The 24,350-nt window shown below is 40.0% G+C and overlaps 2 protein-coding genes across 2 annotated transcripts in view; both read right to left on the bottom strand.

Annotated features, from left to right (window-relative positions):
* Window positions 1–1,363: 1,363 nt before the first annotated feature.
* Window positions 1,364–12,004, bottom strand: MREG (melanoregulin). Its single transcript, XM_063301839.1, has 5 exons — window positions 11,937–12,004; window positions 9,983–10,142; window positions 5,946–6,036; window positions 3,752–3,918; window positions 1,364–1,564 (listed from the first exon to the last, which is right to left on the bottom strand). Exons 1-5 carry the CDS (start codon window positions 12,002–12,004, stop codon window positions 1,364–1,366), a joined length of 687 nt encoding a protein of 228 aa, XP_063157909.1.
* Window positions 12,005–19,098: 7,094 nt separating this feature from the next.
* Window positions 19,099–24,350, bottom strand: part of STARD3 (StAR related lipid transfer domain containing 3) — a 44,531-nt gene continuing 39,279 nt past the window's right edge. The window contains exons 12-15 of the mRNA XM_063300642.1: window positions 23,836–23,915; window positions 23,653–23,757; window positions 21,861–21,954; window positions 19,099–20,836 (exon numbers count right to left, since the gene is read on the bottom strand). Of these exons, the coding sequence (XP_063156712.1) occupies window positions 20,726–20,836; window positions 21,861–21,954; window positions 23,653–23,757; window positions 23,836–23,915 (390 nt within the window). The 3' untranslated portion in view covers window positions 19,099–20,725. The remainder of the gene's footprint in view (window positions 20,837–21,860; window positions 21,955–23,652; window positions 23,758–23,835; window positions 23,916–24,350) is intronic.

The raw sequence follows: 24,350 nt of genomic DNA, 5'->3' as shown, positions 1-24,350 counted from the left end.
AGCTTAGAGTTGCCAAGGTTGAGGAACCCTGATACAGTATGTGAACAAATAATAAAGGCTAAATCCTACAAGATTGTTCCCATGAGAAAATACTTCTGGCTTTGGCTTCTCTTGCATGGCCCACCCCAGGTTTGAAAACACAGCAGTCAATTTTAAAGTTGGTGACAGAACTCCAGGGTCAGGACTACCCTGACTGAAGAGGCACCATGGTGAAAATGTGCAGAATCAAAGCCATAAGCTGCCCCCAAGGTCCATGGTTGGTTTTGCACACTGTGCTCTGTGATGGTTTGTTTAGCAAAGCAGAAGTGTCTGGGCTCACATCCATGCTAAACTAGGTTGGGCAATGTTTTTCCAGGATAGACTGCTTTATTATTTTTTTAAGAGATGGCCTCTTAGGGCCATCGGCTGTGTACAGTTAGACGGTGGGAGGCAAAGCCAAATAGATTAGAATGCTGTGTGAGCCAGTGAATTCTGACTTGTTCAACAAACCATAATGAATTAAATCATGGCTTAGCATGATATTTGAAGCCATTTTTGCATGCAGCTGAAGTATTGTTGTATTACACAAGAAACTCTGATGTGGGCTTATTGTGTTTGGTAAGAAGGGTGAGTGTTGTGATCACTATTTTTGGAGAGTTTTACATTTCTCACCCTCAACCTCTATCATGTGTAAGACATAACCACAAATGAAAAATAAAATGGCTCTGAGCCTTGTAGACCAAAGCACAAAATAAGTTATCAGCACCCAGTAGCAAAGGGCAGTTTTGGGAAGACTAAATTATAGAAAAAGGAAAGATAATTCTGCTTCATTATTTACCCTCAAATGTTTACTACTTCCTTTTTTTTATCATTTAGGAGGGACAGTGACCTACCTATATTATAAACTTCAAACATTACTTTATATGTGCTATAATAACAAAAGAAGGAAATGGGAAAGTATGAGTTTATTCTATGAAAAAGAATTTTTTAAAAGTCCATAATTTAGTTACCTAGATTCAACGGATGGCATCAGTGGGACTCAGAAGCAGGCTAGATGGGACACAGAAGAAGTAGTTGAAATTTCAAGTCTTAGTGCAAATGAACTGTAAATGTACTGCACTTACTGTAAATGATAAATACAGTAACAGATTACTTGTAAACATACAGCTGTCGTTGTCAGCATATGGATTTTTTGTTTCTATTATGTGAGTCCTAATACTTTGGATAGGATGATTGGTAGAATTTAAGGAACGAAGTTTGAGAATCCCTGTTCTAATCCTTCATAGGTCCAGTAACTGATTTGAGTTGGTTCCTCTCCATGGTACTTTCCTCAGATTCTTCAATTTCTTCCTTTTTGCCTCTCCAAAATGTGATTATTCCTCATTTAATTCCCCCCCTCGTCCTCCTCGTCCTCCTTGTCCTCCTCCTCCTCTTGAGTTTCACTATTTAATTGGACTAAGATGGGACCAGGGGTAGGTAGTCCTCCATCACTAGAAGACATGTTGTCTTCTTCTTCCTCTGCAGGATAAAAGTGACGTGCAGCTGACAGGAAATCATCAACCACATCAAGGAGAATAAGCCGGTCCTGAAATTGGAATATGAATAAACGGAAACACAGTAAAGGTGAAAAAATACATCAGAAATATGATAAGAAATGGCTCAAGATAAATCACAACCAACCCCAGTTATCAGTAAATCCTAGATTACATCACATTTCTATCTTATAGAACTGTGTGGTATAGCAAATATGGAAATATTGGAAGAAAGGCAGTAAAGATTTTGAGTAGTCCTGGGGTTACAGGTCTCCCAAATATTTTGTTAAATATTAGTTTCCCCAGCTTTCATTATTTTACTTTTTAAAATACTGTACTCAGTGATCCCTCCACATTTTTGGTGTGAGTGGGGGGGGGACACAAAATGCTTAAAGGAATCCATCTGAGAAAATCCAAAATCCTTCCTAATGCAACTCTAGGAGCAGTTAGAAAATTAATATTTCAGAGGGACTGAAGGACTCCATTTAAGTCTTTCCTAAAGGGAGCACATAAGCAAATTTTATGTGGTCATAAACAGAAGGAGATTAAAAAATGTGGTCTAGTTAGCAGCAGAAGATGATAGACTGATATCTGTGGGGAGGGATTGTGGGGAGTACAGATTACCACTTAACACAATAAAAGCAGAATGACAAGCAATAACAAAGTTAATGCAATTAAGGTGATTTTTTACTGACATAATGTATTACTAAAGAAAGTATTCGGAAATGACAGATCCACATTTTATAGAGGAGAGAGAGGTCATTGAAATGAAACTGAGCTGAAAATGTCCCTCTACCTACCCTTCTGGAGGCCCACGGGCAGGCCTCAGGAAGGCAGAAGACCTTCTCAATGAGTTGTCTAGGGAGAACCAGACAAGTATGGGCAGCCAAGCAGCCTTTGGAGTTTTTAAGAAAATTTGCTGGGCTACTGCTTCAAGTAGCAACAGCCCTATTTCTACCAGTTTCTCAATTCTCTCCCTGTAATGGCTTGCTAGGAATGGCACAACCAAGTAGAGTGTTGTTCCAATGGCATTGTTAGAAAATGAGATTTATTCTCCTCAACAAATAATGCTCACCTAGATGGCAGCAAAGAGATACAGAAAACCCAAACTCTTTGCTGCTCTCTAGTTGTCATCCATAGTTTTGAAGCATAGATGTGGTAGCCTAAGTCCAGGGCCTTCTGTGGGAAAGTGTGTTTTAAAAAGATCAAGATGGAAGCCATGCCCATATAGTCAAACCTGCTCCTTTTTTATGTGTGTTGCTGTAATGGTATGTGGGAATGATCTTGGGAGACAGAAGAAAGAAATGCAGACTGGACAACCAGCACGTAAAAGGTATCTCAGACCACAGAAGGAGGGAGGGCATGGGAAACATTTCAGAAAGGACCCTTCCTAGTTTTTCAGAGAGTAAAAGGAAAGGAGGGGATAAATACTTGCAAGATTCTGTTAATGTACCCTTGCAGTAAAGATAGAGCTAGTACTCCTGATTGGGCTTCTTGTCAGGACTACCTTGGAGGTTTAACAGTTGCACAGGCGATGCATATGAAAAAGGGACCAGGCTTCAGTTGTGGGTCACAGACACCATCTTGGCTTCTTTGACCTCACTCTGGAAACATCCCTACCAATCCCAGCATCTTGAGGGCTGGACAATGGCAGCTGCAAATAGAATAAATTTCAACAATCCTCTCTACCCTATTACCTAATGTTTGTCTCTTTCTTCCTTTTGATATCTCACTGCTTTCCTTTTCTATCAAAAAGGGTACCTAAAATTAGACCTTGGGATTTCCCTTGTTACATTTTGCATCAACCTTCTATAAATACATTATTTGTGTTCCACAGGTAATGATTTCAATTAGGTTGATGATGGCTTAAGGATTAATTCTTACTGTTGTTTATGACCCTCTTGGGGTGACAGAACAGTAGCAAGTCTTATTAAAGTTGCCCCAAACATCTTCTAACACTTGTCCACTTTAAAATGGACTACTTTTGGCTCAGACCACCTTTCGAAAGCTTTTTTCTTTTTCCAGGCAATGCGCCACAAAGTACATTAGAAGCAATCAACTTACATCTGCTCCACAACATTGTGGGAAGACGTACATCAAGTTTCCATTAATTAGGAGGAATTCAGCTGCTGTTCTCACCCTCCAAAATAGTTTCCATGATGCTGTGAATAATATCCACAGCTTCTTCTGATATTGCATTGTGTAGGCAGCATATTCTCCACAGTTTTCTCCCTACTCACCAGGACAAAGAGATATCTCTCTGGTGGACCACCACGGTGATGACCGAAAATGGATGACTGCTCAGCCAGGGTAGCGTGGAGCCTGCGGGCCTCTTGAGGATTGTGGAGAGATTCATATGAAGTACTGGAAGTTACAGTGAGTAGCCCATCTGCTTCAGCTTTGAATCCTATATTGCGGAAATATCATCATTCAGAATAACTCACATTCAGAATAACTCACTAAATCTTCCTCTGTTGTATTTGTATGCACTGCCAGAGAATTCCAGCAGAAACAACATGAAAATACACTTTCAAACAAATATAAAAAGATATTTCACCGAATTTCAGGTTGCTATTTAGACATTCTCGAACATGTAAAAAGCCTTTATCTGACACCAAAGGGTCCTCTGAGGAAGATATTCTATAATCAACATGCTACAAAAGGAAAGGCTTCCATACAGTATAATCACCACCTTACTTTAACTACCATAAAACAAGCCATAGAAAATAATCTTAAAGTTCAGATAGTTCCAGCATACAGCACCAGGACATCAATTGCACCAAAAATGGTGTCTGCCATCCTCCCAACTGTACTGAAATCAAAAATAGTTTTCAGTGGCCTTCCTGAGATTGTGGAAGAGGGAGGTGGCATTTGTGGTTTGGAAAAGTCAGAGAAATCTCTACCTGAACTACTTAGGTTTTCAGTGTCATGATGCACAGACTGAAAGTGCAGGCGATAAAGCCCTGGTAGAAAGTGTCTAGAGCAGCCTTTCTCAACTCTTTGACCCTGAAGGAACCCTTGAAATATTTTCCAGGCCACGGGGAACCCCTGCACATTCAGGCTCAAATATAGGCCAGAGGTTATAAAATTATTATATTTCTTTCATGGGTAGGCCTGTATATATGTATTAACAGTGTTCTTAAACTAAAAATAAAGAATGAAACTTACCTCTTTAATGTGAAGTTGCCCGAATTTGAAATAATTTGATCTCCCTGGGAACCTCTAGTGACCTCTCATGGAACTCTAAGGTTCTACGGAACCCTGGTTGAGAAACCCTGGTTTAGACTAATCCCAGGATATAAATTTACAACCCTGTATAGAAATAATTGAAATTTCTACAACTCCTTCCTCCACATGTACCAAGCCTTACAGTAACCTAAGCACGAGGATACCAAAGATGGATAATTGATCCCCCTAAAGTCAATGGGAGAGCCAGTTTGATGTAATGGTTAGGGCACCAGGCTAGAAACCAGGAGACTGTGAGTTCTGGTCCCACCTTGGGCATGAAGCCAGCTGGGTGACCTTGGGCCAGTCACTTCTCTTAGTCCTAGGAGGAAGGCAATGGCAAACTACTTCCGAAAGACCTTGCCATGAAAACTGCAGGGACTAGTCCAGGCAGTCTCCAGGAGTCAAGACTGATTTCAAGACACAGACACAAGCCAATGGAGGGAAATTCTATAGTAATTCCTGTCAGGCAGCCCAAATTTAAGCATCAGCCTAGAGCCTGAGAAGAAGCAAGAATACTTGAATGTTTTTTTCTAGGCCTAACTACCAGCTTAGTCATTGTTCATTTAGATCAGGGTTTTTTCAAACAGTTTGAACACACACACACACACGAAGTTCACTCGAGCACAGGGACTTTTCTATCACTAGAGCTCTGCCTCCTGATCAGGGGTTCCAAGATTTTTTTTTTAAGTAACAGATTTCGTGGCCTGGAATAGTTTGAAAATCCCTGTTTTAAATTATCAGAAGGCTACTAGACAGTTAATGGCAATACTATATGATAAGGGCAAATTCCATATAATCCACTTAATTCTCTAGATTTTTAAGAACAACTTTTGTTGGATTAAAACCCTTCAGATGGCCAGAGCCCAGAGAAGCCTTTATTTCTAGTTCCCTTTTTCTCCTCATTTGTAGGAACTGCAGAGTCAACCAACTGATGGTTATTTTCAATAGGCAATAGCAAATTTAATTCTTTGCAGCTAGAATACTTGCTAATGTTAGTGACATCCCAACAGTTCAGCCAATGAAAAAACAACTGCCATCTTATTATTAATGTGTACATTACTTTTAACATCTGAAACAACAGAAACAGTATCTGAGATCCTACATTTAAAAATTTCCTTCAGAATAGAAAAGTTCAAGATTATACAAATAGTTAAATAAATTAACTGGATAGAGAGATAGAGAGAGAGATCTAACTAGGACACTTACCTAAGACTTCCAAGATATGTTTCCATCGATCCTTTACCTTTCGACGGATCTGTCGGTGGGCAATGATGTCAAAGCTCAAACGTCGGTATCCCTTTGATAGAATAGATGAATCACGAAAAAAATGAAAAAAAATGAATCACAGAACTATATATATATCAGCTAAATGTGTGATGAACATGAAAAAAATGAACACAGAACTATAACTATCAGCTAAATGTGTGATTTTATGGAGGGCAAGGCACGTCTGTGTGAAGAGCTAGATTTTACAGAGGCACGAATGCAGGGATCTCCAACCTTGTAGGACCAGAGGGCTCATTAACATTTTGAGAATAGATTATGCACACTCAAAATAATAGCTGCTTAGGGTGTATGTCCATTCACAAAATGGATGCCACAGTGGTTGAGGCCAGTCAGAAAACACCAGTTTACCAGAAAGTTAACCAGTGACGTTGATCCCTGCAACCCTCCTAAGTCTCCAAGATTTTGCATCTTTTTACTGGACAGTGAACACATATACAAAGCAAGCATTGGACTAGAGTAATTTTCTATTTTTATTTTTTTAAGAATGGTTATGGACCTATATATAGTCCAAGGACTTTCTGGGAAATATGATTATTCGGAGGCTGGTGCTGTTTTGCAGTATTCCTCCTGCTCCTGCTCCTGCTCCTCCAAAACTATCTTTAACAAAGAAAAAAGTAGAATGGGACCAGGTGAGTACCAAGGGAGGTGCCAAGCTGGGATTACAGCTTTAAATTATTGCCTTGGGCTTCCTATGTGTGTATGTAGGTACAAATGAGATCTCTCCTCCCATCTTTAAAGACTGGGCTACAATTAATCTTTTTACTTATTTCTATAGAAGCAAATGGCAAATGATTGCTATCAGTAGTAATACTAATAATAGTAATAATACTTTTACTTCTAATCTGCCCAATAATTGAAGTTTTCTGGGCAGATCACAAAATTATCAGACACGCTTTTTAAAGAAGAGTAAAAAATCTAATTAATAAGTAATTCATTGATTATATGCCATCAAGCCATTGTTGACTCTTAGCAACCACATAGATTTTCTCCATGATGATCTGTCCCTAACCTGGTCTTTCAGGTCTTCCAATGGTGCACCCATCACCACTGTAACTGAGTCCATCCACCTTGGTGCTGATCATCCTCTTCTTCTCTTCCCTTCCACCTTTCCCAGCATTACAGCCTTCTCCAGAGAGCTGGGTCTTCACATAATGTGTGAAATAGGATAATTTTAGCTTTGTCATTTGTGCCTTGAATGAGAACTCTGGGTTGATTTGTTCAATGATCCATTCATTTGTTTTCTTGGCTGTCCACAGTATTCTCAGGAGTCTTCTCCAACACCAAAGTTTAAAAGCATCAATACTCTTCCTATCCTGCTTCTTCAGAGTACAACTTCACTTCCATAGAGTGTCACAGAGAGTACCATGGCTTGCACAATTCTCATCTTTGTAGGTATTTGAATATATTTTCCAAAGCCTTCATGGCTGCTCTACCAATTGTTAGTCTGTTTTTTTTTCCCTTGACTGCTGGTTCCTTTACTGTTGATGGTTGATCCTAAGACACAGAAGTTATCCACTACTTCAATAACTTCACTGTTAACTCTAAGGCTGGTTGTTCTACTGTTCTCATTAGTTTGGTCTTCTTTATATTTAGTTTTAGTCCCATTTTTTCACTGTGCTCCTTTACTGTTACTACTAGAGCTTGAAGGACCTTTGCATTTTTGGCAATCAGAGTAGTGTCACCAGCATAGAACAGGTTACTGATGTTTTTTCCTCCAATTTTAAAACACACTCATCTTCCAATCCAGCTTTTCTTAATATATATTCAATATACCCAACTTGAGGGGCCCATCATCTGCCATTATATTGTCAATCATTTTATATTTTCTATCCATGTGGTTTTCTTGGTAAAAATATAGGAATGGTTTACCATTGCCTTCTCCCGCAGCATATTAATTGATGCCTTTGCCATTGTCACCAAAGTGATCTTCTGCCTCCAACATCTTCCTATATCGCTGCTGCCCAACACAGGTGCCTGCTTGCTTTTGCTGGGCAGCTGGGATGACCTTCACACCTTGGGTGATCCTGCTGGGAATATATATTCTTGGCATACACCGCCAACGTTCCTTACTTATCCCTCCCAGGAATAGCCCCCCTGCCATGTTGAGGCAGCACAGAAGGATTTGGGAGGAATTAATAAATAGTACAGATATAACCTAAAACATAGAACATCCAATACAGCCACCTTAAAATCTACTATCTCAGTGCACTAAAGCAGGTTTTTAAAATCAAACTGACTATTCTCCTGTACACTCCTTATTGTGAGCATACTCCTTCTCCTTCTTTAAGAGAAATCCCATTAACTCTGGGAAATCTCTAAAGGATCTGTCTTGCTTGCTACCACCACTAAATCTTTTTCTAGTTTATATATTCTTTTGTTTTTCTCCTGTATTTCTTTATCTCTGTAAAATAACATGATTAGGTAGAATGTGGGGAAGATATAGGTCAGCATAGTCATTTACTATTTATAATTAACTTTTATTAAATAACATAAAATGGATTATAATTGGCTCATTTAATACTAAAACATATCTACATCCTTCCTTGTCTTCCCTGGCAGTAAATGTATTAGTAACCTTGTCTATCTGATAGATTGAGGTTTTCCTAGACTAGGACACTGAGTGTCTCTCAGACCTGCCCTTCCACCCATATTTCCCAAATCCATTTCTCCTCCCTGTGGAATATAAAAGGGAAGGTGGTGCTCGTGTTGCCACACTTTGATTGGCAGTTCCACTACCCAACCATCACAATTCCAAAACTATAAAAATGCCCGGGAGAGGAAAATTGTCTTAGCTTGGCTCCAGAAGAACATCAATATGTGCCTTATGCAAACTTCCCTGGGGAGGGCATTATGCAAGAGGGGCCTGCTGCTACAAAGACCTATTTACCCATTTTGCTTCACTTGTTGGAGGCCCCTGGAGTAGCGCCTTCAAAGGTGAGAAAAGTGACCATACTGAAACATAGTGCATCTCTTGTGATACTCTGCTCCCAAACTATTCAGGGTTTCAGATGTCAGCACTGAGATCTTGAACCAGGAGGCCCAGAAAAAGAACGGCAATTAAGGGATGGATCCAGATTTGAGAGACATCATTCATTTTCCCTTCCTGATGGTGTTTTGACAAGCAAAAGTTAGATTTTCCATCCTCCCATCTCCCAGCCAGATTGTTTTCCTAGTGGCTTCAATGAAGGCCATCAAGTACCAGGTCAATGAGACAGGGGTGTCCACAGGGAGGTCATAAAAGTCAAGATGTTGTCCACAACCGTATGACATATGTAAAGTATGCTTTGATTACATGACTGTGGTCAACATCTTTCCTTTTTTTACACACACACACACACCGCTCCCCCCAGATACCTTGCAATGAGACCTCCATAACCTAGGTCTGCCTTGGGCACACTAGAGTATAACGGATCTTGAGCTTGGTTTATAATTTTTTGTTCTATTTTTGGAGAAAATACTTGTCTGTTTAGGTAAAGTTGCAGTTTAATCTCAGGTGAAATCATTTGTAGAAAATTGAGCCCCCACACCCCTGCATATCCTATACATGTAGGACTGCACAGCAGAGTGTTATTTAGTGAAGGCTTCAGTGCCTTGAGGACGACGAGTAATCAGAATCACATTTCTAGTCCTTATGAGCTCAGGAAGGCATGCACAAAGCAGTTCACTGACAACATGGCAAACACAGCGACAACTAGATGTAGCCGCAAGCATTTCCAGAAAGATCTTCAAAAGACCAATTCATACACTTACACCACTCCTTTTTATCTCGGCTCGAGCCAGCAATAACATTCTTGTTTATGAACATTCTTGGCACATACTTCCCTACTTTCACACGGAGGAAACAGCAGAAGAAACCATCTACTGTATCTCCCAATATATCAGGCTACATGTGGCTGAATTCCACATCACTAAATTCGGCTCCATATGAAAGGGCTCCATCTGTACCGGCCACTAACCTTTGACCCGCGGCGCATTTTTGACCTCTCCTCCAGCAGCTTGTAAAGCTCATGATCATCTCTCCGCTCCACATGAGCGTGGTCTGCTGGTTCGTTCCACAAGTTGGCTGCCTCTGACTGCCGCCGTTTCTGTAACTTATTGAAATACTGAAATGTGTCACTGCAACAGAAAATGGAGAAGATTCACTGTTTCGTTTTGGATAGCGGGATGTGGGGAATCCATAGCAATGGATTGCAATGGAGTTTTGGAGAAACAGTCTAGCCTAGCCTGGTCTTCTCCATGGTATATTATTTATCTCATCCAAAAATATTTGAAGGCTACAGCCTTGCACAGACTGACTTTTCAGTAGATTGAGGGCTTTGTGTGTTCTGATATATTCAAAACTATGTCTGGAAATTGGGGCTCAGCCATAGCTGCTGAATTGCCAGTCACAGGCTGTGTGACTTCACACTTGCTGGAGAGTCCATCACCACTCCTTTGGGCAGTATTTTTCAACCTTGGCAAGTTTGAGGTGTGTGGACTTCAACTCCCAGAATTTCCCATGGCTGGCTGGGGAATTCTGGGAGTTGAAGTCCACACGTCTCAAACTTGCCAAGGTTGAAAAACACTGTTCTTTGGAGTTGGATAGCTTTGGCACCAAGAGGGGATGGAAACAGTGGCACTGGGCACTTGATCCTTTCCCCCTTTGCTGAGGGAACCATAGCTTGCATTCTCCTCTGGCTCTGCCGAGATAATTTCCCTTCCTGAAGACCTCTTAGGAAAAGCCAGGGCATATCAAGTTGGGCAGCAGCCTCCTTGGATCAAGCCCCTGCCTGTTTCTACCCACCCAAAAAGGGCAAAGAGAGTGGGAAATACCACTTTCGAGCACCCAATTGGATTGAGTTCCTGAGAGGGGCAAGGAGAGATGAAATGGTGCTGCTTCCCATTTCCCCTCCACTCAGAACCATGGTCCCACAGGGTGAGGCCCAAGCCATTTTTGCAGGAGAGAGATCAAGAGAAGCAAGCAAAAAGAAGCAGCCACTTCACGCTCCTCATCACGCATGACTCAGATCCTCCCTTCAGATAAGGTGAGGACAGCACTATCTCTGGATGAGGAGGAAGACCAGCAGCAGAGGTCTTCAGGAGACCAGGAAGAAGATCCAGCAGGCTCTTCCAAAATCAAACTTCCCTGGGCTTCTTGGGAAAATCAGCAAAAGCGTAGATTTTGCAGAACTACAATCCTCTGCCCTCACAGATACTTCAATGGAATTTTGAGCAGCAGAAGTATTCCCTGTAGCCAGCAATTCCACATTACATTTCTCCTTCCCTGAGGCATTCAAAAAAGAAGTCCTTGAGAAGGAAGGGGAGCTGCTAGGGCAGTGAGGGTGCCAAGCCCTATGAGGTAGACCAGACTAAGAAACCAATGCCATATAGGTCAAGACTTTTATTTGTAACAGCTATGATAATAGAATCTTGCAAGTTTGAAATGTGCTTCCCCCTCCCTCACTTCATCTTTGTGTGAATTAAGGAGGGGCCCATCTGAGATGTTTACTCAAATTAGTTTCTCGGAATGGGCGCAGGTCATACTTGTCTGATCATTGCTTTGCTAGCTTCCTCCTGTCCTTCAAGGCCATTCTCTATTCCCTCTACAAAGGCTGGCTCCTTCCTTTTGCCCATCAAGCTCTAGACTTCCCCTCAGGCTGTCCTAGAATGATTCAGCTCCCAGCACTGGAGGTCCCCATGGCCACACTGGTATCAGAAACCACACTAAATGAAGTCAGGGAAGACACTCTGAAATATCCAAGGGATAGGACAATGGAGGTCCTGCAACACAACCATAGCCACAAGGGTCTCTCTCACTGGCTCAGTCTATGCTGGACCTTTTATCCTGTAGACCAAACAAATCAAACCTCCAGAGCAGAGGACAGCATGACCAGGAGACAGGAGGGCATGTTAAAGTGACACTGGAGGCACCACTCATTGGACAGGTCCTCCAATTTATCACTGGACACTGAATTGCTGTCTGTATGCTTGGTGGTCATGGCTGGATGTTCACTGGGCTTGTGAGAAATGAGGAAATGAAAAGGGAGAGGACATCCAGGGAACCAATGGTGAACTGAAGATGGCTCTGCCAAAAGTGAAGCCGACGACAGAGGAGGAATGAAGAGCTGGTGGGTAGACCGGCTCTTCATAATTCCTCTCCAGACAAGGAGAGGACTGGAGATCACCTACAAGTGCTCCAGACAGTTGCTCCTCATGAGGAAACCACAAGACAGCAGTCTCTGGAAGGTTTAGAGCTCTGGGAGTTGAGGGAAAATCCATCTTGCTCAAATCACAGTCATCACCTTTAAAAGGACACTAAGTTCACATACTTCCTTTTCTAATCATTTTTGGGAATTGCTTATTAACTGCTTTTCAGCTATTAGGAACTTTTGGATTAACAAGTTTTACAGCACTGGGTGAGTTTCCTTCAATCCTTAGCAAAATAAGTTTTAAATACAAGTTTAAGGACTTAAAAAAAATGGGTGGTGGTGGTGAATAAACAGCAAAAGGGTGATTAGAATGTTGATTTTGAAAAGTTACAAATGGACTAGGGATCCAGATGGGTTTGAAATAAGATTTTAGAATTAATTATAAGAATTCTTCCTGTGGGAAAATACTTTTGTTTTGAATTCTTTAAAAAAAACATGATAGGATGCAACTTTGAAGGTTGAACACTAGAGGGAACTAAAGATTACAATTAAAAGAGAAGAATGCTTAAATTCAACTTTCAAATACAGAATGAAGCAAAATAGTTTAACATTGGACATATTGAAGGATATTTTTGAACAATGGACCCAGAAGTTAATTTTAAGAGTATTTGCCTCAATAGATAGACAGTGTTATGGAAGAGGAACAAGTTTTATCTGACAAGATTGAAACTGATCTGAAAGTAGATTTAAAAATGACAGGCTACAAGAATGATATGGAAAAAGATGTTACACCGGACATACAAAAGAAACCAGCTGATGTCTGAATAATTAAAAGTGGGGCTGCAACTGGGGGGGGGAGTGGGGCATGTGCCCCAGGTGCTGCTTTGGGGGGGCGCCAAAATGAGCGCAGAATCCATGTTTGCCCCGGGTGACACAGACCCTAGTTGCAGGCCTGATTAAAAGGGATATACAAATAACAAACCAAGAGAGTGACCTGGATAATTTTCCTATACTGAATTTACAAAAGAGGCTTGTTAAAGCTTTGAAGAATTTTGCGAGAAGGGACAAAGAAAGAATGAAAAGAAATCAAGTTCTAAGACATTATTTGAAGGAACTAAAGATCAAGATTGTTAAAAGGAACGAATATAAAGTTGGAATATTTGATCAAGATAAAATAGATATGCTATTATCTCGGTAACCCTTAATGGACTTTTGCTGACATCAGAAATGAAATGCCGAGGTTTTAAGGATTTGTTTATATATAAGAGATGGGAAATGGGAAGAAGAGATCATTTGTTGTATTTTAAGAGAAGGTGATAAGTTACTAAAATTGTTTATACTGTACTTGTTGTGATGAAGGGGAAGTCATTTCTTTATATATTTCTTTTCTTTTTCTTTACTATATTCTTATTTTTTCTTTTGTTTCTATTTTTATTTCTATTTTTTCTACTATATTAAAAAAAGAAAAGGAAAAGAAAAGAAGGTATAAGGGAAAACAAAACGGCAGGGATAAAGATCTCCCAAGACTGAGGGAGTCCTAGGTGCAGATGACAGGAACATCTGCTCTCTAGAGCAAGGCAGTGCCTAAACTGGGAAATGAAACATCTCCTTCCGCTGGAGGTGACATAACCTGGTCTAACTCTGCCTCTGAAGCAAATGGAAGGGAAAACCCAATCTAAGATGAGAGGAAAAGCAAACTATTTCTCTTGCTGGCAAAGGAATACTTAGGAGATAAATGCTGTACAACCTGAGCTGTTAGATCCATGTAGCAGCTCAGGCTGAATAATTACTTCAGGCTACTCGTTAAAAACACCAAAGTTTCAGAATACGAAGAAAAGCAACAGTGCAGCATTAAGTACTTGTTTTGATCCAATACATTTCCTTTATATGTGGTCTTGGGAGATTTTGTAATTGACAGTTATGTTACCCCCATAATGAAATTAAATGCAAGAGATTAAGAGATCGGACACTGTTGAAAGCAGGGAAGAGAAGTCTCCCTTGAAGCTAAGTAAAAGCACTCACAGACATGGTCCTGTTATACTAATAGCAAGTTGTTACTTTATATAGCTAAAATGGTGGCATCCAGACCTAAGGAGATAGCTTCAGCAGGGTTGGACAAGCTTCCCCAAGGCTGAAGAAGTATTATTTTTATTTATTTTATTTATTAAACAAATCTATATACCAGCCCATCTCCCGAAAGGAACTTTGGGCAGTGTACAAAATAAAAATATAATACATTAAAAACAGTAATTTAAAACAGTAAACTGTGTTGAGGCCCCAGTAAAAAACTTCCATCCATCCATCATCTACCCCATGCCTGGCCCCAACATCCTGGCCCCAGAGCCTGGAGGAAAAGGCAGATTTTCACCGTTTTCCTGAAGGCCAACAGGGTTGGGGCCATCCGTATCTCTAGGTAGAGGCTGCTCCATAAGGCAGGCACCATAGAGCAGGCATGCTTCTGAGGCTCCACTAGGTAACACTGCTTCACCGAGAGCACCCAGAACATGCCCACCCTGCCAGATCTACAGGCAGAGACCATTGGGGGTCTCCCAAGTAACCTGGCCCCATGCAAGTACATTTTTGTCCCTTGCTAAAAACCTAGAAAAGTGCAGGGAAGAGATCAGCCCAAGGAGAACAGAACATGTGGAATACAAAAAGTTGTCCTTCTGTTGGAATTAGAGAGGAGTGACAGAAATTAAGGGGAACAGGCAACAGAATGGACAGTCCTAGAAGAAGACTCTTGGAGGTGGGTCTAGAACAACCAATTTTCCTATATGACTTTGAAAGCAAAACATTTTTACGTGAATTATGCAAATGGGTGCCATTGCTATCATGTTTATAGAATTTTGGGACACTTGTGAAATGCATAGGCATGTCGTTTGCTAAAATACATACCCAATGATCAATGAATTCTTCTCCAATTCATCTTCATCATGGCAACAGCAACAACACACTTGGCCCAAGAAATCCATCTCACTTGCAAACGCCGCAGGTTATAAGATATGCCTATAACTAGCTTATCAGAGTAACTGGGATAGCAGAAACTATGCTTGGAAAAAGGCAAAGAAGTCTGCATTTCTCTTTAAATACTGTCTGACAGTCATAAGCAGAGATCATGTGAATTGCTTCCTTCATAGCTTAAGGCGTTTGAACAAAATGTACGAAATTGAACATACTATATTGTGGTCTTGGTATTTATATGGGATGAAGAGTACGCTTGTTTCTGTTATCCTCCTCAAGACCTATCAGAGCAGTATTAAATAATGAAGAGCCTCTTAGATATGTCTAGAGGCACATATCTAACCTGGTATCAGTTGGAATCCCTGACTTGACTTTGTTGTTTAATCTTTTAATTTTAAAAAATGGAAGAGCTTCCATGAACCTCACATAAACCCCATAATTGAAAAAAGTGGTGGGAGGCTGCAACTCCATGCTTGTCAGGAAGTGTGTCTCACCACCCAAAAGTAAGCAACCATGGTAAACAATTAGCAATTACCACATTAATTTGACTTCTAGTGCATGGGTTTTTTAATGAATGGTCATTCTACAAGATGGCAGCCAGTTTCTGAGAGTGCTCTTGATATACTCTCAGAATTCCCAATGTCCCCCAAAAATCCCTCTAGATCACGGAATTAGAGGCTAGTTGTGAGATACCTCATAATTTCATGAAGACAAAGCACCCAGCACATTTTGAACTCAAGGCAACAGATCCACAGATGGGACTCACTTCGAAACCATCGTATATTATTTTTTATTATTTTTTAGATTTTTTTATCCTGCCTTTATTATTTTTATAAATAACTCAAAGTGAGGAACATACTTAAAACTCCTTCCTCCTCCTACTGTCCTCACAGCAACCACCCTGTGAAGTGAATTGGGCTGAGAGTGACTGGCCCAAAGTCACCCAGCTGGCTTTCATGCCTAAGGTGGGACTAGAACTCTCAGTCTCCTGAGCTTTACTGCTGAGGTCAAACACTGAGTTTGATATCATGCTGGATCTCAGTAGAGGTTCTTACTCCAACAAGAATTCTAAGCTAGGGAATCTTCTGATAGCTTTTCAAAAGGCTTGGAAAGGGAAAAGGAAATGTTTTAGATGTAGCAGACTTTTTCCAGTCTGGCACTTTCCAGATGTTACCTTCCAGTCCTGGCCACTTCATATTGGCCTACAGACATCCAGACATCTGGAGGAGGTCAGGTTGCAATAAAAGATACGTAGCTTCAATAACAAGGTGAGGATTTTGTGGTACATAGGAATGGTTTTTGTTTATTTTTTGCAATCACATTCCTTCACCCAAAATTTTACAACCTGAGAAGCTTGCATCGTATAGGAAATTAAGTCATACTATTTTTTCAAGTGGTCTTTGATAATATCTTTGTGGCATGGCCATAAAGATTTATAATAAAGTAGATAGAAGCTGACTGGATTTTTTTTCTTCTCAACAGAGTCTGTTACATTACTGTATTGATTTGGGATGGTTTTTTTTTTTTTGTCCTAGGCTGTAGCTTATGGTTCATATACAAAACAGCAGCAAACAACTTTGGATCTTACAGTGAAGTTACTCTTTGTTTCATGAATTGCATCCTTAGAATCCTGCATCTTTATAGCTAAAAAGTAGGAATTTAGGAGTTAAAGGAATTCCAATCTTAACATGAGATTAATACAACTGAAATTTCTATTTTACATGTAGTAAATGCTTCAGAGCACTTTTAATAACTGTGGCTACAGATCTCTATTTGAAGGGGGCTAATTTGGGAGTCAGAACCCTTATCTGCTCTAGGTTTGTTCTAATTATTGTTTCATTTCTATCTGAAATTAATAGGATTCTTGTTAGGACTCTACTAGGATCTTTGTTAAAAGAACATGTGTTCTTGTAGGCTACAGTCCCAATGTATTGAAATCTACTCTCATTTCAAGAGCTATGGCTACTTTGAGTATTCAGTATAGCTCAAGCATTACCGATTAGGAGAAATCCTCTACAACAGTGGATACATGATATATGCTGTCAGCTAATTAAAATTGGCTCATTTTTGACAAAGGCAAGAACTCTTTCCACTTTCATCCATTTTAGTCTATATACGATTCTAGAATAATTTTACGTCTCTATTCTCCTTTTCAATGCTATACATATATTTGACACTGGGCTTTAAACTTTAAAAAACGTTTCTTCTTTTATATAATCCTTTAGGACATATGTGTTAAAATGTGGCACTTGTAATTAAAGGTTCCCCTTCCCCAAATGACACCCCCCCCCCCCAATTGTGTAGTAGATAGGGTTGGTAATGTTCTTTCAAAATCGGAGGCAGAGGAGCTCATATGCATTTTTCCTCCTCCTATTTGTTGGACAATTGCCAACAGAAACCAAAAGAAATTACTCATTGCCCCTTTCATGACAGCCCAAATCAGTTAAAATAGTGGCCTCAAATTGCACAGGGTTAATAATTAGCTCCTCGTTCTATGATTCTCTCCATGCCTTGGATCAGTTTCAGTTCTCACTTCTGTATGTTCATATTGCAATCTCAGGCAATTCTGCCTTTTAAATCTGCCAGCATCCAACTTGAATGAAAATCCTTGCTCACAGTGGTGGTTTACTTATACACACAGTGGTTTACTTGTACACACAGAACTACAAACTGCAATCCTACAGAAATTCTGAATTTGGATGTCACATTGTTAAGTAGTTGGTAAGCTCTATATGGAGTCCTTGATGCTTTCTGAGCTTGGTTGTTTGCTTGCAGATGTTTCTTTACCCAACTAGTTGGGTAATGAAATGTCTGCAAGCAAACAACTAAGCTCAGAGAGCATCAAGGACTCCACAGTTCAACCCTGAACTACATATATTCTCTTCTATTCAAGCTCTGTATCTTCAGCAAACAGTTTTGACGTGCAAGCCACAAAATGAGGTACCAAGCACTTAATTATTTTATTTATTTTCTATCCTGCCTTTATTATTTTTATAACTCAAGGTGGTGAACATACCTAGTACTCCTTTCTCCTTCTATTTTCCCAACAACAACCCTGTGAGGTGAGTTGGGCTGAGAGAGAGGGACTGGCCCATGGTCACGCAGCTGGCTTTCACGCCTAAGGCAGGACTAGAACTCTCCGGCTCCTGGTTTTTAGCCCAGCACCTTAACCACTAGACCAAACTCACCGGATAGCCACATTAAACTCCATCTAAAAGGCTAATAATTAAGGCATAGCTTTGTGGCCTGCAGTCCATGAAAACATTAAATCATTTTGGTTTTTTAAGGCAGCACAAGGCTCTTGGTTGTGTCTATCTCACAAGATTGAATAAAGAAAATCATGGGCATGCTTATGAGGGAGAAGCTACAACAGAACACATGTGCACTTATGAGAAAACAAGCTTTAGGTCATGTTTTGTTGTTTATTCGTTTAGTCGCTTCCAACTCTTCGTGACTTCATGGACCAGCCCATGTCAGGGCTTCCTGTTGGTCGTCAACATCCCCAGCAACCCCAGGGATGAATCCATCACCTCTAGAATATCATCCATCCACCTTGCGCTTGGTCGGCCCCTCTTCCTTTTGCCTTCCACTCTCCCTAGCATCAGCATCTTCTCCAGGCTGTCCTGTCTTCTCATTATGTGGCCAAAGTATTTCAGTTTTGCCTTTAATATCATTCCCTCAAGTGAGCAGTCTGGCTTTATTTCCTGGAGTATTTCCTAGGTCATGTTATATATTAAAAAAACCTGCTAATTATATAATACAGAGAAGCAAAAACCTATTTGGAATAATGGGCACAACACTGATAAAGCAGCTGACATCTTACATTAGTGAACTGAACTGTTTCCTTCCTGTTTTGTAGTCTGCCCTAAACCTCATATACTTTGAACATTCACACTAATACAACTCCCATCATGCCCAACAGCCTTAGAGCTGAAAGAAAAAAGATAAATCAGGCTCAAAGGAAATACACAGTGAGACACTGGAGCTTTTATCACTGTACTTTATTTGATTAAGTCACAAATATTTGAAGCAAATGGCATGTTTTTTTATTCAGGTGGCTCTTTAAATGAAGTGTAAAGGCAAAGAAAATAGTTCTCTGTGTTAGATTTACAAAAGAGTACATCTACTTCCCAAGGATGTCCAGAATGCCTACAAATAACTGAAGGCATTTTAATAAGATTAATTACTAATCCTTAGAACTCCTGCATATATCTCATGGTGGTGCAAGTTATTAAAAAAATCAGGGTAAGTATTTTGAAGCAGCTTCTTGTTTGACTTTCCTCATCCCCAGAGATGGAGGACAGTAAGGTTTCACTTCAGTGGATAGGCAAGATATAAGACAGAGAGAACTGCTAGTCCAATTCATATCCTGAAGCCTTCTCGGGACATGCATTTATTAAGGAAGCTTCTCCCATAGAAATGAATTTTGGGGGGAGAAGATGGAACCCAACCATGTACCTTAAGGGTGCACAATCCCCACACTCTGGCCATAGTCCTTGTCTTTGCCCCAAGAAGCTCCATCCCCTATTATGACAAATCCAGCACATGCCTCATGATGTTGCATGGGCAAGGAGAAGAAGCAATGCCCGTCTCTGCCAGCAGATGACAAGATATTTTCAAGTAAGCTTCTCTTGCACTCAATGTACATCCTTGCAGAAAAGGTTTGGAATCTACTTCTCTGGATTAAGAAGTCATTTAGGAATATATAGAATATGAATCTTGGACTTGATTAGCAAGTTCTCCAGCTATTCACAACAGAATGCAAGATGATAACCAAAACTATGAAATGTCAGCCACTGTAGAAGGTTCAGTTCTACAGAGATGGGGCCTTCTTCACATTCTCAGGAAGAAGAAACTAAAAAGAAAGCATGATAGAACTAGAACAGCAGTCCAGAAGGACAGATACCAGCTTGAAGCAAAACTGTAATTCATGTATTCAACAGAGACAGTAGGAATTTCATTTCCTGTAACCATCACCTCTTCAAGGACATAATAGTCGAATTATGGCCAAACCTTTGGGCAATTCAGTCCTCTGTCATGCAGGGGTAGATCGTTCTTTAGGAAAGTGGAGGATCCAGAGTTGATACAGTAGTGAAAACTATCTGATTTATCCTGCTGCACTCCAACCACGTCACTGCATATATAGGATTATCTTCAACCCTGATATGGAAAACACTTGGGTGGGTTTATGAGTTTACAATACTCAGAAATAGTATGACTGTGCCAAGGGAGAAAAGAGGGACAGATAGAAGGTGATGGATTAAGCAACTGGATTTTGCAAGTATGAATTTGGCACATCTTATGGCTCAACTTATAATTGCAGTGTTAGCTTTGATCATCAGCAAGAGATTTGAAGATGCTGTCCCAATCTTTCTCTTCAACATGTTCTGATCTGAACCATCAGCCATCTTATTTTTCCTCTTCCCACATGATCATCTTCCTGAGTCCATTCACTGACATCCTGAAGACACCACCACAGGTTCATTTTTCACCCTTATCTTGAAGGTCAGCTAAATGATATACTTTTTTCCAACTAGTAGGAAGAGGTCTCCACTTCTTTGGGCCTTGATAGGTTCACAGAACATTCAAAAGGCAATATTAAACCAAGTTTTAAGAATTAGATCTTGATGTGACCTCTGTAATTCGTTTGCGCAGGTGGAACACAAATTCTGTCATGGTGGCACCCAAGCTTTGGTTAATTAGATATCGGGGAAGCCGACCCTACAGGACCAAACAAACAAACCAAAACAAATCACCTCAATGTTTACATATATTTTAAAGCTCATTGGTCTAATCTCATTTAGTCAAAATATCAAAAACTTGGTAGCAGTACTGCAGCATCTAAGATAGATCAAGATTTCCCAGTCCTGCCATCCAACATCATTTTTACCTAAGGCATTACTGAGTAAATTGTGCTTAACCACAAACTATGGCTACTCTCTTTTTTAAAGATTAACAAAAATAAAGAATTCAGGAAGTTGTTTTGTATAAATCAAATCATGTCCACGTAGTTTAATTTCATCTACACTAACTACAAAATTGCGGAACTGAGCTATTATTGATTCCACTTAGACTGGTGATGGCTTGTTTACTAGGGAGGCATGATTTTATTAGGACTCTCTCACCATTTTAATTTCTTCTCCCATTTTTTTCTGGCAACAATAGTTTTCTGAAGCCAGGAAATAATTAAAAATGACAGCACTGAGACCACCACCAATTTCTCCCATGAATCTCTGTACTGCAACAAACAAAGCGAACCTGGAACTAAATACTTCCACTGCAGGAAGCTGAATTCAACCCCATATTGATAACTTCATATTTTATATAGCATTTATAATCAAAGTACTTTATGTATATCATAAAATATCTGTACTGTAAATTAGTCCAGACTCATATTACCAGATGGAGTAAAAAGATCAATAGGACATCATTTTGTAAAGTGCCTGATGAGTATGAATGACTCAATCTGTGATATTTATACAATACAGTACTGAGTCTCCTAGAAACTGCAGGAATGTGGAAAAGATATACTAAGAAAACTCTGGGTTGGAACAGAATCCATGTTGTTACACGATCCATGTACAACATTCTGCTCAGTATATACCACTAGCTCCTAGGATCCAAAGACAGTAATAGCCAGCCAATTCTTTTGAAAAATATTAAAGTACAGTAGGAGCACAATGGACCAATTTGTAATTACAAGCCTGTGTTGAATCAAGACCTAGAAAGATAAAATATGCTTTACCTTGAGGTCCGTATTCAGTATCCAGAGTAAGGTACAGAGGTTTGGATTGGTGGGACATTTCAGGGCAACAAAACCTCCTGGGCCATTCTCCGCTCTGAGAAAAGCCAAAAGCATAAATAATGTTGAAAATACACTGGTCTATGACCTTAATAAAGATTTGATTTGAATGTTGACAGAGCAGAAAAAATTAAGATGAAATTTGGTTTAACGGCAGACTGACTATTCACCAGAAAAGTTCAAGGTAATGTACATTTACATTATGAAAACAAATTATGCATTATTATTATTCCCTTTTGTTTCTAATGATGCCCTTTTAGAGTCACTAATTGGTTTAGCTCAACTCCAATCCCACCTCCGGCTACTTAAAACCAGTACAAATAAGCTTCTGGCCTGGAGTTTCCTCAGGAACATTCCATAAATGGAGTGCTAAAGAGGGCACCATCCATTTCAAAGGTACTGACACCCAAAGCACCATTCCATTCACTTCAGATGGGAAAACTGTTGTCAGTTATACTGGGCCCAGGCCATACCATTAAAAACTTTGGAAGTTTATTGACTTTTTTATCTGTACACTGTGTTTCATGGGAAGTTAAAGTGTTAGGAGCAAGCCTCCAACCACAATAACAGTGTCGAGTTGCATCAGCTAAGCCATGCCTGTGCATTTATAAATAAAGCATTGTTACAAAGATTTCCATAAGTCCCCAGGGTCTTCTCAACCAAATGAAACTGGACCCCATGATGTACCTAGAGCAGTGTTTCCTTGCTGGCTGGAGAATTCTGGGAGTTGAAGTCCACACATCTTGAAGTCGCCAAGGTTGAGAAACACTGACTTAGAGCTTCTCACCAAGAAGGATGCCCTCCAAGGATAGGGATACTCCCCAAATTTAAGAACCAAGAAAGAGAAATGGGGGGAAAGATGCCAGCCTCTTATCTGTGTTTGGCATCAGAATTTTGCTATCAGATGCAAAAAATCAACTTTTTTTCTTAAATGAGCATTTTGAATACCAGAAACTCAGCCTCCTTGAACAGGATAAAGATACACAACACTCCATAATGCAGTCTGACATGTGAAATTAACACAGCCTTTCTCATATATCTTCCCAACTGCTACACAGATTCTGAGTTAAAGGCCAATGATGTTTTAATGCTGTTACTCAGAAAAATAAAGGTGGTAAACAAAACCACCCTGACTGGTCACCTGAGGCAGAAGGCATCGACAACAAAGAGGCCCTGTTGGAAAATGCTCAGACTGGAGTTTGCTCGTCATAAGACATCTGGAGGCCAAAGGCAGACTAATTGCTCAGAAAACACTCTATATAGGAAGCTCTGAAATGCCCCACCTTAAGGACTAACATTTCTTGATTGCTGGTCACATTAAAGTAAGAAGGTGTGCATGTCTGTATTCATACAGCCTTCCTTACACACACACAAGAAAAGCGGTATAAACGATTCTGAAGAATGAATGCTATGATCGTTCCATTTGTTTTAGCACAAAGAACTTCTGGATGCTGCCACAAAACTCAAGAATCCCTACTTATACAGGAATTATATATAAACTGCTACCACTCTGCTTACATCTAAGAATGTTCCTAAATTACTTACGATTATTATCGAACTGAACAATAAGTTAGTTCCTCTCCTTGCTGCTGTATGCACTGTGTTGTATTTATTTTCTCTTTGCCAATACAGGGAGCCTTATAATTAAAAAAGAAAAACTTTTCTATCTGTGCCTGCGTATTGGAAAAAGCCTACCAGGATCACGCACCTAGGCACAACAATAAGATTTTCATACCTGACATATTTGGAAGTAGGAGGACGCAAGCTGTGAACTGTTGCCATCCCTGATGAAATGTACCGGTCTCTTCTTCTCTCAATCCGACGCACGTTTACAAAATCTCTGAGAGCACATATAAAACATCATCAATTCACTGAAACAAAATGGATAGTGGAAAATAAAGTCTGAATCAGAACTCACCTAGGAGAAACGACACCACCTGCGGCACCAGCTGCCACATCATAGGATACAGATGTGTTATCATCAATCCGTTGCAAGATCTGGTAAGAAAACAGAACTTTTTCCCCGCTTCTGCGAACACAAGCTAGCCTAGACTACTTCCTTGGCACAGTTTCTTTGTCAAGGAATTTTGGCTTGTGAAAAAGCCAGAAAGATGATTAATTTCAGGCACATTCACCAAATTGACTTCTGGATTTACACAGAAGAGAAACAATAGCACTGACTCTTTTTTGGTACAGTAAATCTTTGTATATTTAATCTGGTACTGGGAGAAATTGTGAGCCAATATATCTGGAGAGCACCAGATTGGGTAAAAGTCATAGGCTTTGTCATTAAATAAGGCAGAAAAAATCTGTCCTTGGCAGAAACCAATGGATACAGAATGAAATCTAAATGCGGAATTCTGGATAACCTTGTAGAACTTCAAAGAGCCTCTTATTTTATAAAGCTGCATTAATCTAGTGGGAAACCTTTGT

This window comes from Candoia aspera, chromosome 4 (genome assembly GCF_035149785.1).
Source record: "Candoia aspera isolate rCanAsp1 chromosome 4, rCanAsp1.hap2, whole genome shotgun sequence".
Lineage (NCBI taxonomy): Eukaryota > Metazoa > Chordata > Lepidosauria > Squamata > Boidae > Candoia > Candoia aspera.
The sequence above is the reverse complement of the archived record's forward strand: the minus strand, read 5'-3'. Positions and strand labels throughout refer to the sequence as shown.

Excerpts from the sequence above, each read along its gene's own strand:
- MREG (XM_063301839.1), bottom strand. The coding sequence starts at position 12,004 with ATGACCACCAAGCATACAGACAGCAATTCAGTGTCCAGTGATAAATTG. Across the intron at positions 10,143-11,936 it reads GAGGACCTGTCCAATGAGTG|TGACACATTTCAGTATTTCA; the intron begins GTGCCTCCAGTG and ends TTTCTGTTGCAG. Across the intron at positions 3,919-5,945 it reads ACATATCTTGGAAGTCTTAG|GATTCAAAGCTGAAGCAGAT; the intron begins GTAAGTGTCCTA and ends TCCGCAATATAG.